Source organism: Oncorhynchus clarkii, chromosome 1, assembly GCF_045791955.1.
Source record: "Oncorhynchus clarkii lewisi isolate Uvic-CL-2024 chromosome 1, UVic_Ocla_1.0, whole genome shotgun sequence".
NCBI lineage: Eukaryota > Metazoa > Chordata > Actinopteri > Salmoniformes > Salmonidae > Oncorhynchus > Oncorhynchus clarkii.
In genome coordinates this window covers 81,202,461-81,217,482 of record NC_092147.1, presented here as the reverse complement: position 1 = coordinate 81,217,482, position 15,022 = coordinate 81,202,461, and the positions used below count along the sequence as shown (strand labels likewise).

At 41.8% G+C, this 15,022-nt stretch overlaps 1 protein-coding gene across 3 annotated transcripts in view; it reads left to right on the top strand.

Moving 5' to 3' along the window:
* Positions 1–15,022, top strand: part of LOC139413123 (calcium-activated potassium channel subunit alpha-1a-like) — a 309,221-nt gene that overhangs the window by 277,156 nt on the left and 17,043 nt on the right. For 2 of the 3 annotated variants that reach the window (XM_071160212.1, XM_071160204.1), the window contains 5 exons: positions 2,603–2,729; positions 4,289–4,513; positions 5,410–5,602; positions 11,812–11,925; positions 13,736–13,819. In XM_071160212.1, the coding sequence (XP_071016313.1) occupies positions 2,603–2,729; positions 4,289–4,513; positions 5,410–5,602; positions 11,812–11,925; positions 13,736–13,819 (743 nt within the window). The remainder of the gene's footprint in view (positions 1–2,602; positions 2,730–4,288; positions 4,514–5,409; positions 5,603–11,811; positions 11,926–13,735; positions 13,820–15,022) is intronic. The other variant, XM_071160220.1, reaches the window with a different exon arrangement.

The window sequence follows — 15,022 nt, the reverse complement described above, 5'->3', positions numbered from 1 at the left end:
AAATAGGGGAGAGGAGGAGAGAGAGGAGATGAGAGGAAATAGGGGAGAGGAGGAGAGAGAGGAGATGAAAGGAAATAGGGGAGAGGAGGAGAGAGAGGAGATGAGAGGAAATAAGAGAGAGAGGAGATGAGAGGAAATAGGGGAGAGGAGGAGATGAGAGGAAATAGGGGAGAGGAGGAGAGAGAGGAGATGAGAGGAAATAGGGGAGAGGAGGAGATGAGAGGAAATAGGGGAGGGGTGGAGAGGAAATAGGGGAGGAGGAGATGAGAGGAAATAGGGGAGGGGTGGAGAGGAAATAGGGGAGAGGAGGAGATGAGAGGAAATAGGGGAGGGGTGGAGAGGAAATAGGTGAGGAGGAGTGGGGGAGAGGAGAGAAGAGAGGGGGAGAGGAGAGGAGAAGGGAGGAGAGAAAACAGGAAGACAACAGTCACCGCTGACAGTTGTGTGAAAGATAGCCATCTTTGACAGTGGAGGAGAAGGTGCCTGCCTGCCTTCCTGCACCAGTCAGCCCCCGCATGCTCTGATTGAAGTGACAGGAACTTGGGGAGAGTGGCGCAACACGCGGCTCAGAATGAGATATTCAGCCAGGGTGTAAAAGCACTAAACGCTGTCAGAGTTATTAACACCTGCACCAACTGATTTAATCTATCTCCATACAGACAGAGAGGGATGGAGAGAGAGAGGGAGATACAGACAGAGATGGAGAGACAGAGAGAGAGAGACAAAGAGAAAGAGGAATGGAACTAATTTACACATTTTTTATGTGATATTTCTTGCAATGAAATGAATGCCAAATGTAGGAGCATCAGAGAGACTTGTCACAAAGAGTGCCACTTGTGATGGAACAGAGAGAGCGTGATGGAAGGAGATGTGCTATATGTCAAACACCCATGATGTTTTCTCACACGTTACGCCAATGTCACCCTCAAAAAGAAACACAAAGATGCTGTATGAAGCCATTTCTTACCCTGCTCTTTAATTTGTTAGTGTCATAAGTCTTCGATAAATGTGCATGTTTTGAACACAAAATACAGTAAAAAACAAAACAAGTTTCCAGGATATCCTAAGGGTTCTTACTTACTTTCAATAACATAGGGCAATGATGCAGACAATAGCTTTGTGAACATGTAAGGCTGGTGTTACAGCAAGCATTCATGCAACTTCCAACTGGGTTGCTACTTTATTTCAACTTTGTGCAAGTAGTTGCAAGTAACAGCCAATCAAAATGAATGCTTTTAGCACATGATCCATTCGAAGGTTCTGAACTCCGGCCCAGTTGTCATGTCAACACAGCTGTCAGTGCTGTATAATTAGATATTGGCATCAGGGCTAGTAAAGGTTAATGTACATGCTTTGGCAGTCAATAAATGTTTTTCTTAAGTGAACCCAGACCTCTCTCTTACCAGTTTCAACTGAAATTGTTCAACATGAACTCCATTGATGTTAGCTAGCTAGTTCGTTGTTAGCTTAGTTCATTGCTAGCTTGGTTAGCTCTTTGTTAGTTTGATTAGAACAGTGCTGGCAATTTCATTTTGGCTAGCTAGCTACATTGTACAGCCAACATTTTGTCTAAATCGATCCTCAATCAATAACCAAATGTTTGGATGAATAAATTATTTGTGAAATCACGATTTAATGCAGCAGAAGGCATTAGGTGAGTTTAGAATTCTCAACCCATATGGAATGATATGACTAAAGCAGTTTCAATTTGATTGGCTGTTGCGTGTTGAGTTGTTTTGTATATCAGAGAAGTTATGAAATGATGTCACTTGCAACTGAAATTGTGTGACAGTTGCATCGTGTGACCCCAGATTAAGGGTTTCTGAGGTGATACCGACAGAGGGAGCGAATTCCCTGTAGACCCATGGTAGACATTAGAGGGAAACCTTTGTAGTCCGGCCCCTGGCTCTCAGCTCAAACACTCTGATTCCGTGCTTCTCAATCTTGGGGGACCCCTATGGGGTGCACATTTGTTCTGGCCCAGCACTAACATTAGTCTAAACAGGTGTATTAATTATGGGATAGTATAAAAAAATTGCGTGGTAGAATTTCAAATCCTACTTTTTACATGTAATCAGAATGGGACCACCCTGTCTGATAAGGAGAAGAAGCTTCACTCCGCTCTTCCATGGTTAACATTACAGCTGAGAACACTCAGCGGTCCGTCGCTGTGCCGCAGCCAGTTTGTAGGTGGCATGCTGATGATAAATCATTCATGGGCATCAGTTGGGAAAGCAAAATGGGATTGGTTCAAATTCCTGAAATATTTAAAGTCCTGTTGGAGCTTTTACTGTTGGCAGTGTCGTGGGCGAGGGGGCGGGGCTAAAAGCTGTAAACTGGCGCTACATTCTCTTTGTCAGTGGTGACATAGTGGACACTCAGGCCTTGCTCTGTCCCCAATGCTGCTACCAATATCCTTCAACAACTTTCTGATGACTGGGTAGCTGTGGCATCTAGGGTTAGAGAAGGAAATTATATTGAGTGATTAGTTTTCGGTTTCAACCAAACCTAGGTAATAATAAAAGACATAAAAACCAAATAGCATCAACTTGAGTGGTGGTCCCCAGCTCATACTGTTGGTTGTTGTGTCGTGTCCCCTCAGCAGGCATGACCCTCTACTAATCCCTGGGAACGAGCAGATGGAGAACATGGACATGAACTTGAAGCAGTATGACTCCACAGGAATGTTCCACTGGTGTCCGTCTAAAGAGATCGAGAAGGTCATCCTGGTGAGTGGTCATCTACGTCTCCCTGTAGGGTTGTCATGACATCAGTATTGTAGGGTTGTCATGACATCAGTATTGTAGGGTTGTCATGACACCAGTATTGTAGTGTTGTCATGACATCAGTATTGTAGGGTTGTCATGACGTCAGTATTGTAGGGTTGTCATCACATCAGTATTGTAGGGTTGTCATGACGTCAGTATTGTAGGGTTGTCATGACATCAGTATTGTAGGGTTGTCATGACGTCAGTATTGTAGGGTTGTCATGACGTCAGTATTGTAGGGTTGTCATGACACCAGTATTGTAGGGTTGTCATGACACCAGTATTGTAGGGTTGTCATGACATCAGTATTGTAGGGTTGTCATGACACCAGTATTGTAGGGTTGTCATGCCACCAGTATTGTAGGGTTGTCATGACACCAGTATTGTAGGGTTGTCATGACATCAGTATTGTAGGGTTGTCATGACGTCAGTATTGTAGGGTTGTCATGACACCAGTATTGTAGGGTTGTCATGACATCAGTATTGTAGGGTTGTCATGACATCAGTATTGTAGGGTTGTCATGACGTCAGTATTGCCACACCCAGAAGTAGCATGTCAAGCAAACAAAGCATGAAGCAGATTTGATTTGTTGAGGAAAATAGCCACATGTCCCACAGAGTTGAACCATGGTTATTAACATCCAGTGTAGGGATACAGTACCTATCCATCAACAGATATGGTAGGTGTTGTTCTACAGTACGTGTGACTCCGAAGGGGATTTTCAGTTTGATGATGCACACACACATGGATTTTGTATTGTAGATATGTGGTAGTAGAGTAGTGGTCTGAGGGAACACACTTAATGTGCTGTGAAAAGTGTTATGAAATGTAATGTCATGTAATATTTTAAATTGTATATAACTGCCTAAATGTTGCTGGAACCCAGGAAGAGTAGCTGTTGCCATGGTAGCAGCTAATGGGGATCCATAATAAATACAAAGATACTAGACTTTTCTAAATCATGTACATGTGCACATTGTTTTTAGCTGTGTAGGCTGAGGAATATTATTATGGAGTTGGCCATTTAGTATTTGCACCGATTGGGCCGAGAATAAATTATTGTTGAGGTTTGGTAGGCTCTAAAGAAACGGTTTCCTTCACATAGCAGTAACAAACACATACTAATAATGTATACCCACATTTCTCTCAATGCCTCTGTTGTTCCAAGGTGAGTCGACTGTTTTCTATGTACTGGGTCATAGTATAGAACCACCACAAGCATGGCTTTGAAAGCAATTTTATACACCTTACTCCTTAACCATTTAGAGTTTCAACTGCATTGACCTGTGCCGGGTTCCCCTTGAGCCTAACACCTCAAAGGGTGGGACTGCAGGGTTTCTCATCAGCACTCTGCCTCTCTCTGTTTTCTGACAGTGCTATGTGTTTGTTCCCTCTTTCTTTCTTTCTTTCTTTCTTTCTCTTTCTCTCTTTCTTTCTTTCTCTCGCCCCATTATTCGTTCTCTCTATTTCTGTCTCCATGTTTCTCACCACTCTCGCCCCTCTCTCTCTCCCTGCTCAGACCCGGAGTGAGGCATCCATGACGGTGTTGAGCGGCCATGTAGTGGTCTGTATATTTGGAGATGTCACGTCCGCTCTAGTGGGGCTGCGAAACTTGGTGATGCCTTTGAGAGCCAGCAACTTCCATTATCACGAGCTGAAACCCATAGTGTTTGTGGGCTCGCTGGAGTACCTGAGGAGAGAGTGGGAAACCCTACACAACTTCCCCAAGGTCTCCATACTACCTGTGAGGACCACTGTAATACCTACTGTTACGAGCCAAAGTTATACAACCGACAACATCATGCACTTACAATGCAAAATCATATCATACCATCCATACTGTCTGTGAGTAGACCAGTATAACAACGCTCCAGAATTTAATACCAAACCCGGCTGTACAATACCTCTGATCCGGCAAAAAGACACATTGTTGTAATTTTGACACTGTTGACTTCTATGTTCTTATCTCAGGTGACTTCTATGTTCTTATCTCAGGTGACTTGTATGTTCTTAATGCAAATTGTCCGGGTAAACATTTGGTTACCTGTTCAGGAGTCTTATGGCTTGTTGAGAAGCCTTTTTGTCCTAGACTTGGCTTTCCTTAACTAGGCAAGTCAGTTAAGAACAACTTGTTATTTACAGTGATGGCCTAGCAGTAATAGAAGTATAGCTTTAGTTAGTGATATAATGGATTTGTTGTTAGGGGTGTTGTGGCTGTTCCTGTCAATTCTACAACTGGTTCCTGAATTCAATCTTCCATCCATTCACACCAGTGACACAGTCTGCCTATTCATATGAAGTTACAATGCACTGCAGTTGCCCTCCCTGGTCATCTGAAATGTGAAACTCTGGCATGGCTGCCTGCTTTAGAGCTCGTTAACGCTGGCTTGACTAAGTAGCAGAGAGCCCTAAGAAACCAGGCCTGTTAGCCTTCAGCGTCTACTACCCTTTAGATTAGTCCACGTCTCTGATTCCCCAGTGCCCAGTTAGATCAGCTGAATGTCACCGCTGCAAAACTGCAATACTTGTTATCTAATCTCCCAAAGCTCCCCTCACTTAGTCTGTCATTTGTTTCCTCTCCCCTCTTCTCCCTCTCCTCTCTCTCTCTCTGTCCGTCTCTTTTCTCCACCGCGCCTGAAGGGTACGCCATTAAGCCGTGCAGATTTAAGGGCTGTCAACATCAACCTCTGCGACATGTGCGTGATACTGTCGGCCAATCAGAACAATATCGACGACGCCTCACTGCAGGATAAGGAATGCATTCTGGCGTCGCTCAACATAAAGTCTATGCAGTTTGACGACAGCATCGGGCTCTTGCAGGCTAACTCCCAAGGTAAGGACTGACTGGCCTTCAAGATGATAGACTGTTCTGTACTGTTCTGGCTGCGGGGGGGAGAGGATGTAGTGTTCTACCACTTAAATCAGTGATTTTTTTCATCATGGTAAATAAACATGGAAAGTGGTGTTCAACCTCCCAAATAATATATTTTAAGGATGTGACTCCCCACCCCTGTTGCGATTGTGTCTGTCCCTGATGTGGTGCCTGTTTATACTAAACCCCTCTGGTTTCTGGCAGACTGATTGGAACAGATTGCTGATGCATTCAGAAAAACAGATAAGCCTCATGTCCCATCCAGTCTTGTCATATTTAACCAGCCAATCACCAGACATTCTTCTTCAGCTGTTGTTCATGACATTCCATCCTGGATCTCCTGCATTCATCTACTAATCAGTCCCTCCAGGATCCCCCGTGCTTTTTGTTGTCATATTTGTGGGCAGAAATGCCTGATTTTGCTGTGGCAATTCTGACATTTTGTATGGCCATTTGCAATGATGTTGTCCAGTTTGTCACGCAAATGCGCTGACGGGGGAAAAAGGTTTGTTGACGCGTGGCTTGACTGGGCCATTTTAGGTAAAAGTGATTTTGTAAAAAAAAATGTGACCATAAAAACCTGGAGGGACTGAATCTTATGATAGACCAACCGACATCTAAGAAAACATGCCAAGCACCATGGTTTAGGAGAAGGTCAATGCAGTTATTTCTCCTGGTCTGAGTGAGTGATGTGCTGGCTCAGCTCCACAATGAATAGACTGAATCTGAGGTCCCCTTTACCCATGTTTTCACAGACATTATATCCTCTGTCATACTGGTTGAAGTCTATTGTTATCAATGATTGCGTCTTACATCATCTGTACCCATTCCACTGATAAATATTTAGGATCAAGATCCCACCTACACACACATGCACGCACACACACACACACACACACACACACACACACACACACACACACACACACACACACACACACACACACACACACACACACACACACACACACACACACACATACTTTTTACATTTTTATTTTATTTCCCCTTTATTTAACCAGGGAGGCCAGTTGAGAACAAGTTCTCATTTACAACTGTGACCTGGCCAAGATAGAGCAAAGCAGTGCGAGACAACCAACACAGAGTTACACACGGGATAAACAAACGTACAGTCAATAACACAATAGAAAAGTCTATATACAGTGTGTGTCGATGAGGTAAGATTAGGGAGGGAAGGCAATAAATGGTCCATAGTGTTGAAATGTAGCAATTAAACACTAGAGTGATAGATGCGCAGAAGATGAATGTGCAAGTAGAGATACTGGGGTGCAAAGGAGAAAATAATAACATGGGGATGAGATAGTTGGGTGGGCTATTTACAGATGGGCTATGTACAGGTGCAATGATCGGTAAGCTCTGACAGCTGATGCTTAAAGTTAGTGAGGGAGATATAAGTCTCCAGCTTCAGTGATTTTTGCAATTCGTTCCAGTCATTGGCAGCAGAGAACTGGAATGAATGGCGGCCAAAGGAGGAGTTGGCATTGGGGGTAACCAGTGAAATATTCCTGCTGGAGCGCCTGCTACGGGTGGGTGCTGCTATGGTGACCAGTGAGACTTATAGATGACCTGGAGCCAGTGGGTTTGGCAACAAATATGAAGTGATACAACTAATACAACTTGAAACACACACACACAGGGGTACTATTTAATAGTGTTTTGCTCTGTGGATTCCTTCCTCTCAGAAAATCTATTCAGATGTGGGGTGTGAAATGTAAACAAGGTGCACATTAATAAGTAAGGAGATGTATTGCTGGGGAGACGTTCACATGGCCGAGGTCTACGGTAGGATGTAGTCTGTACACCGCAGAGCTAAGTTGTGCCTGGGGCCTGAGAGGGGTGGAGGTGGGGGTCCATATCAGATGCGCACACACACACATACACAAATATACACACACACACACATACACAAATATACACACACACATTCATACACCCTTGCATTTGCTTCTCTGTGACAGGGAGCCGTAAAACATTTTATTTTGTGAGAAAATCTATTCCCCTCTTGTTTGTAAGTTCTAGAAGATTTTTTACCAAATGCATTCAAACCATTATAATGAATCCACTCATACAGTATATACTATCTGACTGATAATCAATGATCTGTGTACAACTCTCCCATTTTCTTCATTTAACTTTGTCGCTTGCAGCCCAACTGATTTTTACACGTTTGAAAAACTTCCCTGTATCTATTGTCAGAGTACTTTCACAATTAGATACTGGACTGCTTGTTTACACTGATAGTGGAAAAATAATGTTTTTTACAGGCAATATCCAAAACCCAGTTGTCACTCTCTAGAGATATAAATGTCCTATTTTATAGATATGAAGCGTACTCTGAGTGAGCTTCCAGTCTGACTGCAACAGATTGTCAAACCTTGCCTCTTCCCAGTGTCAGTAACTGGTGTAACAAGGGTGTGGATTTTTCAGTTCAGCCTTAAGTTTGTGATGAATGCAGAACTGGTGTGTCCTCTATGGTGAGGAGGATGAAAAGATCCCTGCCAGAAAATGACCCCCCCCCCCCCTGAAACTTTGTGACCTGAATATATTCCCATCATGCATTATGTTTTGTCACTGCTGTACTGTAAAACTATAAGGTGGGTTTTGCTTTAGTCGGCACTAAATGATGGATGTCACAATACAGGTAATGCATTATGCATCTAGCATTACTGATTTAAGGTGTTTACTTGTCACTTTAAGGAAATGCAAAAATGTGAAGTCATGGGAATTCATGCCCTTGTCACTCGCCCCTTTTGTATTTCATGGTCGGGAATCGCACCTCTATTTTCCTGATAAAAGGTTTTCAGGATCCACTTCGCCAATTTTATGGTAACAACATGAAGCACATATAACATTTATGGAAGGCAGGCAGGTTGATGGAAGGATGTGAATGCTAAATATGTCTCTCAGATGACCCCTAAAAGCACAATATCTATATTGACATTTTTAGGAAGCGCCTGCATCATTTTACCATCACCCTCCCTCCCCCTCTTCACATCTTTTCATTCTCAGTAAGCCCAGCAGCTTTTGCTGAATAGTGTAGTGTAACCAACTAATAGTGGCATGTGACAGACACTAACTGTGCATTACATAGTCCGATCAACTTAGTGTTCTTATTTTAATGTTTTATTGTTGTTCTCGATTATAGTTTAGTTTCTCTCTTCTCAAAATTATGTATAACCTTTTCAATCACCAAACATGTGGTAAATGATTTGTGAAATTATATTATTGTGATATCAGTGTGGTATTAATGTGTGATCAGTGTGGTATTAATGTGAGATCAGTGTGGTATTAATGTGTGATCAGTGTGGTATTAATGTGTGGTATTAATGTGAGATCAGTGTGGTATTAATGTGTGATCAGTGTGATATTAATGTGTGATCAGTGTGGTATTAATGTGAGATCAGTGTGGTATTAATGTGTGGTATTAATGTGTGATCAGTGTTGTATTAATGTGAGATCAGTGTGGTATTAATGTGTGATCAGTGTGGTATTAATGTGTGATCAGTGTGGTATTAATGTGTGATCAGTGTGGTATTAATGTGTGATCAGTGTGGTATTAATGTGTGGTATTAATGTGATATCAGTGTGGTATTAATGTGTGATCAGTGTTGTATTAATGTGAGATCAGTGTGGTATTAATGTGAGATCAGTGTGGTATTAATGCGTGGTATTAATGTGAGATCAGTGTGGTATTAATGTGAGATCAGTGTGGTATTGATGTGTGATCAGTGTGGTATTAATGTGTGATCGGTGTGGTATTGATGTGTGATCAGTGTGGTATTAATGTGTGATCAGTGTTGTATTAATGTGAGATCAGTGTGGTATTAATGTGTGATCAGTGTTGTATTAATGTGAGATCAGTGTGGTATTAATGTGAGATCAGTGTGGTATTAATGTGTGATCAGTGTTGTATTAATGTGAGATCAGTGTGGTATTAATGTGAGATCAGTGTGGTATTAATGTGAGATCAGTGTGGTATTGATGTGTGATCAGTGTGGTATTAATGTGTGATCAGTGTGGTATTGATGTGTGATCAGTGTGGTATTAATGTGTGATCAGTGTTGTATTAATGTGAGATCAGTGTGGTATTAATGTGTGATCAGTGTTGTATTAATGTGAGATCAGTGTGGTATTAATGTGAGATCAGTGTGGTATTAATGTGTGGTATTAATGTGAGATCAGTGTGGTATTAATGTGAGATCAGTGTGGTATTAATGTGTGATCAGTGTGATATTAATGTGTGATCAGTGTGGTATTAATGTGAGATCAGTGTGGTATTAATGTGTGATATTAATGTGAGATCAGTGTGGTATTAATGTGAGATCAGTGTGGTATTAATGTGCAGTGTTAATGTGAGATCAGTGTTGTATTAATGTGAGATCAGTGTGGTATTAATGTGAGATCAGTGTGGTATTAATGTGTGATCAGTGTGGTATTAATGTGTGATCAGTGTGGTATTAATGTGTGATCAGTGTTGTATTAATGTGAGATCAGTGTGGTATTAATGTGAGATCAGTGTGGTATTAATGTGCAGTATTAATGTGAGATCAGTGTTGTATTAATGTGAGATCAGTGTGGTATTGATGTGTGATCAGTGTTGTATTAATGTGAGATCAGTGTGGTATTAATGTGTGATCAGTGTGGTATTAATGTGAGATCAGTGTGGTATTAATGTGTGATCAGTGTGGTATTAATGTGAGATCAGTGTGGTATTAATGTGTGATCAGTGTGGTATTAATGTGAGATCAGTGTTGTATTAATGTGAGATCAGTGTGGTATTAATGTGAGATCAGTGTGGTATTAATGTGTGATCAGTGTGGTATTAATGTGAGATCAGTGTGGTATTGATATGTGATCAGTGTGGTATTAATGTGTGATCAGTGTGGTATTAATGTGTGATCAGTGTGGTATTAATGTGAGATCAGTGTGGTATTAATGTGTGGTATTAATGTGAGATCAGTGTGGTATTGATGTGTGATCAGTGTGGTATTAATGTGTGATCAGTGTGGTATTGATGTGTGATCAGTGTGGTATTGATGTGTGATCAGTGTGGTATTAATGTGTGATCAGTGTGGTATTAATGTGTGATCAGTGTGGTATTAATGCGTGATCAGTGTGGTATTGATGTGTGATCAGTGTGGTATTAATGTGTGGTATTAATGTGTGATCAGTGTGGTATTAATGTGTGATCAGTGTGGTATTGATGTGTGATCAGTGTGGTATTAATGTGTGATCAGTGTGGTATTAATGTGTGATCAGTGTGGTATTGATGTGTGATCAGTGTGGTATTAATGTGTGATCAGTGTGGTATTAATGTGAGATCAGTGTGGTATTAATGTGTGATCAGTGTGGTATTAATGTGTGATCAGTGTGATATTGATGTGTGATCAGTGTGGTATTGATGTGTGATCAGTGTGGTATTGATGTGTGATCAGTGTGGTATTAATGTGTGATCAGTGTGGTATTAATGTGAGATCAGTGTGGTATTAATGTGAGATCAGTGTGGTATTGATGTGTGATCAGTGTGGTATTAATGTGTGATCAGTGTGGTATTAATGTGTGATCAGTGTTGTATTAATGTGAGATCAGTGTGGTATTAATGTGCAGTATTAATGTGAGATCAGTGTGGTATTAATGTGTGATCAGTGTTGTATTAATGTGAGATCAGTGTGGTATTAATGTGAGATCAGTGTGGTATTAATGTGTGGTATTAATGTGCAATCAGTGTTGTATTACACATCTCTGTGTCTGTAGGTTTCAACGGTTTTGTTTGTATCTCTGTGTCTGTACGTTTCAATGGTTTTGTGTGTATCTCTCTGTACGTATTAATGGTTTTGTGTGTATCTCTGTATCTATACGTTTCAATGGTTTTGTGTGTATCTCTCTGTACGTATTAATGGTTTTGTGTGTATCTCTGTATCTATACGTTTCAATGGTTTTGTGTGTATCTCTCTGTAGGTTTCAATGGTTTTGTGTGTATCTCTCTGCACGTATTAATGGTTTTGTGTGTATCTCTGTATCTATACGTTTCAATGGTTTTGTGTGTGTCTATGTATCTATACGTTTCAATGGTTTTGTGTGTGTCTATGTATCTATACGTTTCAATGGTTTTGTGTGTATCTCTCTGTGTCTTTTTGTGCTCTGTGTAGGTTTCACGCCTCCTGGAATGGACCGGTCCTCTCCAGACAGCAGTCCAGTACATGGTTTAGCACGCCAGGCCTCCGTCACCACCGGCGCCAACATCCCCATCATCACTGAACTAGGTGAGAAACACACACCAGCTGACCATTCACTAACGATAGCGGGCAAAACAGCTCCATAGGATGTCAATATTATGTCATTTCAACCACTTTCTGGTTGTTGTGATGTTATTTATACCAGTTTTGCCTGTTGGGGAAATACTGTGAAATTGTACATAGAGTTTGGCCAACTGACTTAGAGATTTAGCATCTTCAGGATCGCCATGTTGCCTTCAGCAGTTCGGTGGACATTCTTTTGAATGTTGTTGTGGAACGTTTGGTGCCAATGTGGAGGTTAGTTGGCAAAACTCTTAATTTTCTATGGCTGTGATGACTAATTCTAGCGATATATTGATGCTAATGATTAGCGACTTTGGCCTGAGATTTGTGTGGAGCTAAATGCAAAGCTGAGCAATTGTGGTAATTTCAAATGTCCCTCTCTTTGTGGAAGCTCTAGCTGGGATGTCTCATTACAAAGTCAGAACACTCACTTTGTCTATGTACCATTAGTCCATTAACTGCCTGATTGAGAGGGAGGGAGAGAGTCAAATGAGAGTGAAAGGAAGCTAAAAAAAAGTGCCACAGTAGCATAATGGGTCCATTTAATAATAACAATGGTGCTGGCTATATTCTCTAATATTCTCTGTGGTCCAGGGGACTCATGAAAGTTTCACGTCTCTGAGGGATTCTAAATGACTAGAGACCAGGTTCGCTAGAACCACCACTCTATCCCCTCTGACTAAAGCACTAGAGACCCATCACTCTATCTCCTCTGACTACAGCACTAGAGACCCACCACTCTATCCCCTCTGACTAAAGCACTAGAGACCCACCACTCTATCCCCTCTGACTAAAGCACTAGAGACCCACCACTCTATCCCCTCTGACTACAGCACTAGAGACCCACCACTCTATCCCCTCTGACTAAAGCACTAGAGACCCACCACTCTATCCCCTCTGACTACAGCACTAGAGACCCACCACTCTATCCCCTCTGACTACAGCACTAGAGACCCACCACTCTATCCCCTCTGACTAAAGCACTAGAGACCCGCCACTCTATCCCCTCTGACTACAGACAGAGACGGGGAGAGACACAGACAGAGACAGAGACGGGGAGAGACACAGACAGAGACAGAGACGGGGAGGGACACAGACAGAGACGGGGAGAGACACAGACAGAGACAGAGACGGGGAGGGACACAGGGACAGGAAGCTGTATGAACATTGTTTTGCCTCTCTCTCTCTATGTTCTTGAGTACTACATATGTAATCAACAAATCAAGTGTAGCTGTTTGTTTTTGTCTTGCTGTATTTGATTTAAAAAAATTCCCCAGCTACAGTATGCTTGATTTAATATCATTTCTTCTATGTTAGATTTAGATTCATTTCTCCTCCAGATTTAGTCAGGCCCTGGCTATTAAGTAGATAATATTATCATCACTAACGTTGTCCTCCTCCTCCCTGGACGTAAAGAGGAGGTCAAGCAGTAAACACCCGTCTCTGTGGAACTATACACTGTAGTTGTAGTGTCAATGTTGTCACTTTACTTTACCATAGTCGAGTCAAATGGACAACAATAAAGTAACTTTATGTATACAATATTGTATATCCGTAACCCCTTTGTGTTTTAATGTTTTAGTGGTTCAGCCACATCTGTCCCTCTCTTGTGCTGTAGTTGCATGTCATGGCTACCTTTACCTACACCAGCTTCAGTCTGTCTAATCCTGATGACTGGTCTCAGGCTGCGTGTCTTTTTCTCTGCTCTTTGAAGCTGTTCCAATAATGACCCTATCTCTCCCCCCTCTGCTCCACACTGTCTTACTGTCGTTAGCTAAACCTGGCAAAATACTGCCTTTGGTTTCATTCAGTCAGGAAAAAAAACTTGGAATCAACATACAAATGATAACTGAGCTGGGTAAGCCAGGCCTTTGTCCTCTGCTCGCTGCCGTCCGATCTTTAGTTCTGTCTGTCTGCCTGTCTGCCTGTCACCTCTCTCGCTCACACTCTCTCTCACCTCTCGCTTACTCTCTTTCTTTTTTTCTCTCTAACTCTCTCACATTCTCAATTCAATTTCAATTTAAGGGGCTTTATTGGCATGGGAAACATATGTTTACATTGCCAAAGCAATTCTCTCTCCCTCTCACTGTCTCTCCTTTCTTCATCCACTTGTCTTGATCTATCAGGCTACAGCCGAGGCCCTCGCTGACTGCTCCCACGGCTTCACTTTGAACACAATTACATTTTTTGTTCTCTGTTTCTGGTGGAACATTTACTGTCTTGTTTTGGCCTTTTTTTATTTAAAGTTTTTTTTCTGTGGTGTTTTTATTTTTTTCCATGCATTCTTTTCTCAAAGCATCGCTCTTGCACTTGGATAGTTGCTCGGTCTGTCCTTATGGCTGTTTTCATATCACACCCACCACCCCGACCACCAGACTCTACACCCACCCCTCTACACCCCACTACCCCCCGGTTCAGTCTCCTTAGCCTGGGCCTGTTTGCATCATCAGCCCGCTTGTCTGGTTGACTGACATGTCTGTTCCTCCGCAGCACAGAGGAAGCCTGGGAAGAAATCAGATTGGAAAAAAACGTACAACTACAGCTCAAATGTTCCCTTTAAGCTGTTTAGTTGTTGTTGTTTCTGTGTATTTTTTTGGCGGGGGGGTCTTTTTTTCTTTCTTCCAGACCTCAAGCCTTCATGTTGAAGGGGTCAAAGAAAGGCTTGTGTTGTCAAGCGCTTTTCAAATACAGTTGTATCTCAGGCTCTTGTCCACTGGCACTAGCAAGCAGATCCTCACATCTGAGGCTAAAGTCTGTTCTATTAGGGAAAGGCATCTTTACAAATGCTTTTAAAGAAGTTTGTTTTTAGATTTTTTTCTTCTTGATCTTTTCCTCTGGTTAGCAGTATTCTAGACAGAACATAGAGACTTTTCAACCCTGGCCCTTTATGATTTGAACTTGTTTCATCCTTAACAGTTCAGAATGTAGTATAACTTTGATCTCTAAAAGCAGGCTGTGCCTATGTGAATTTACCCCACAGATTTATATATATTTGTATTGTTGTTTTAAATAATCATTTGACTTTCAGTTCTTATCTGAGATATCAACGAAGCTCCAGAAT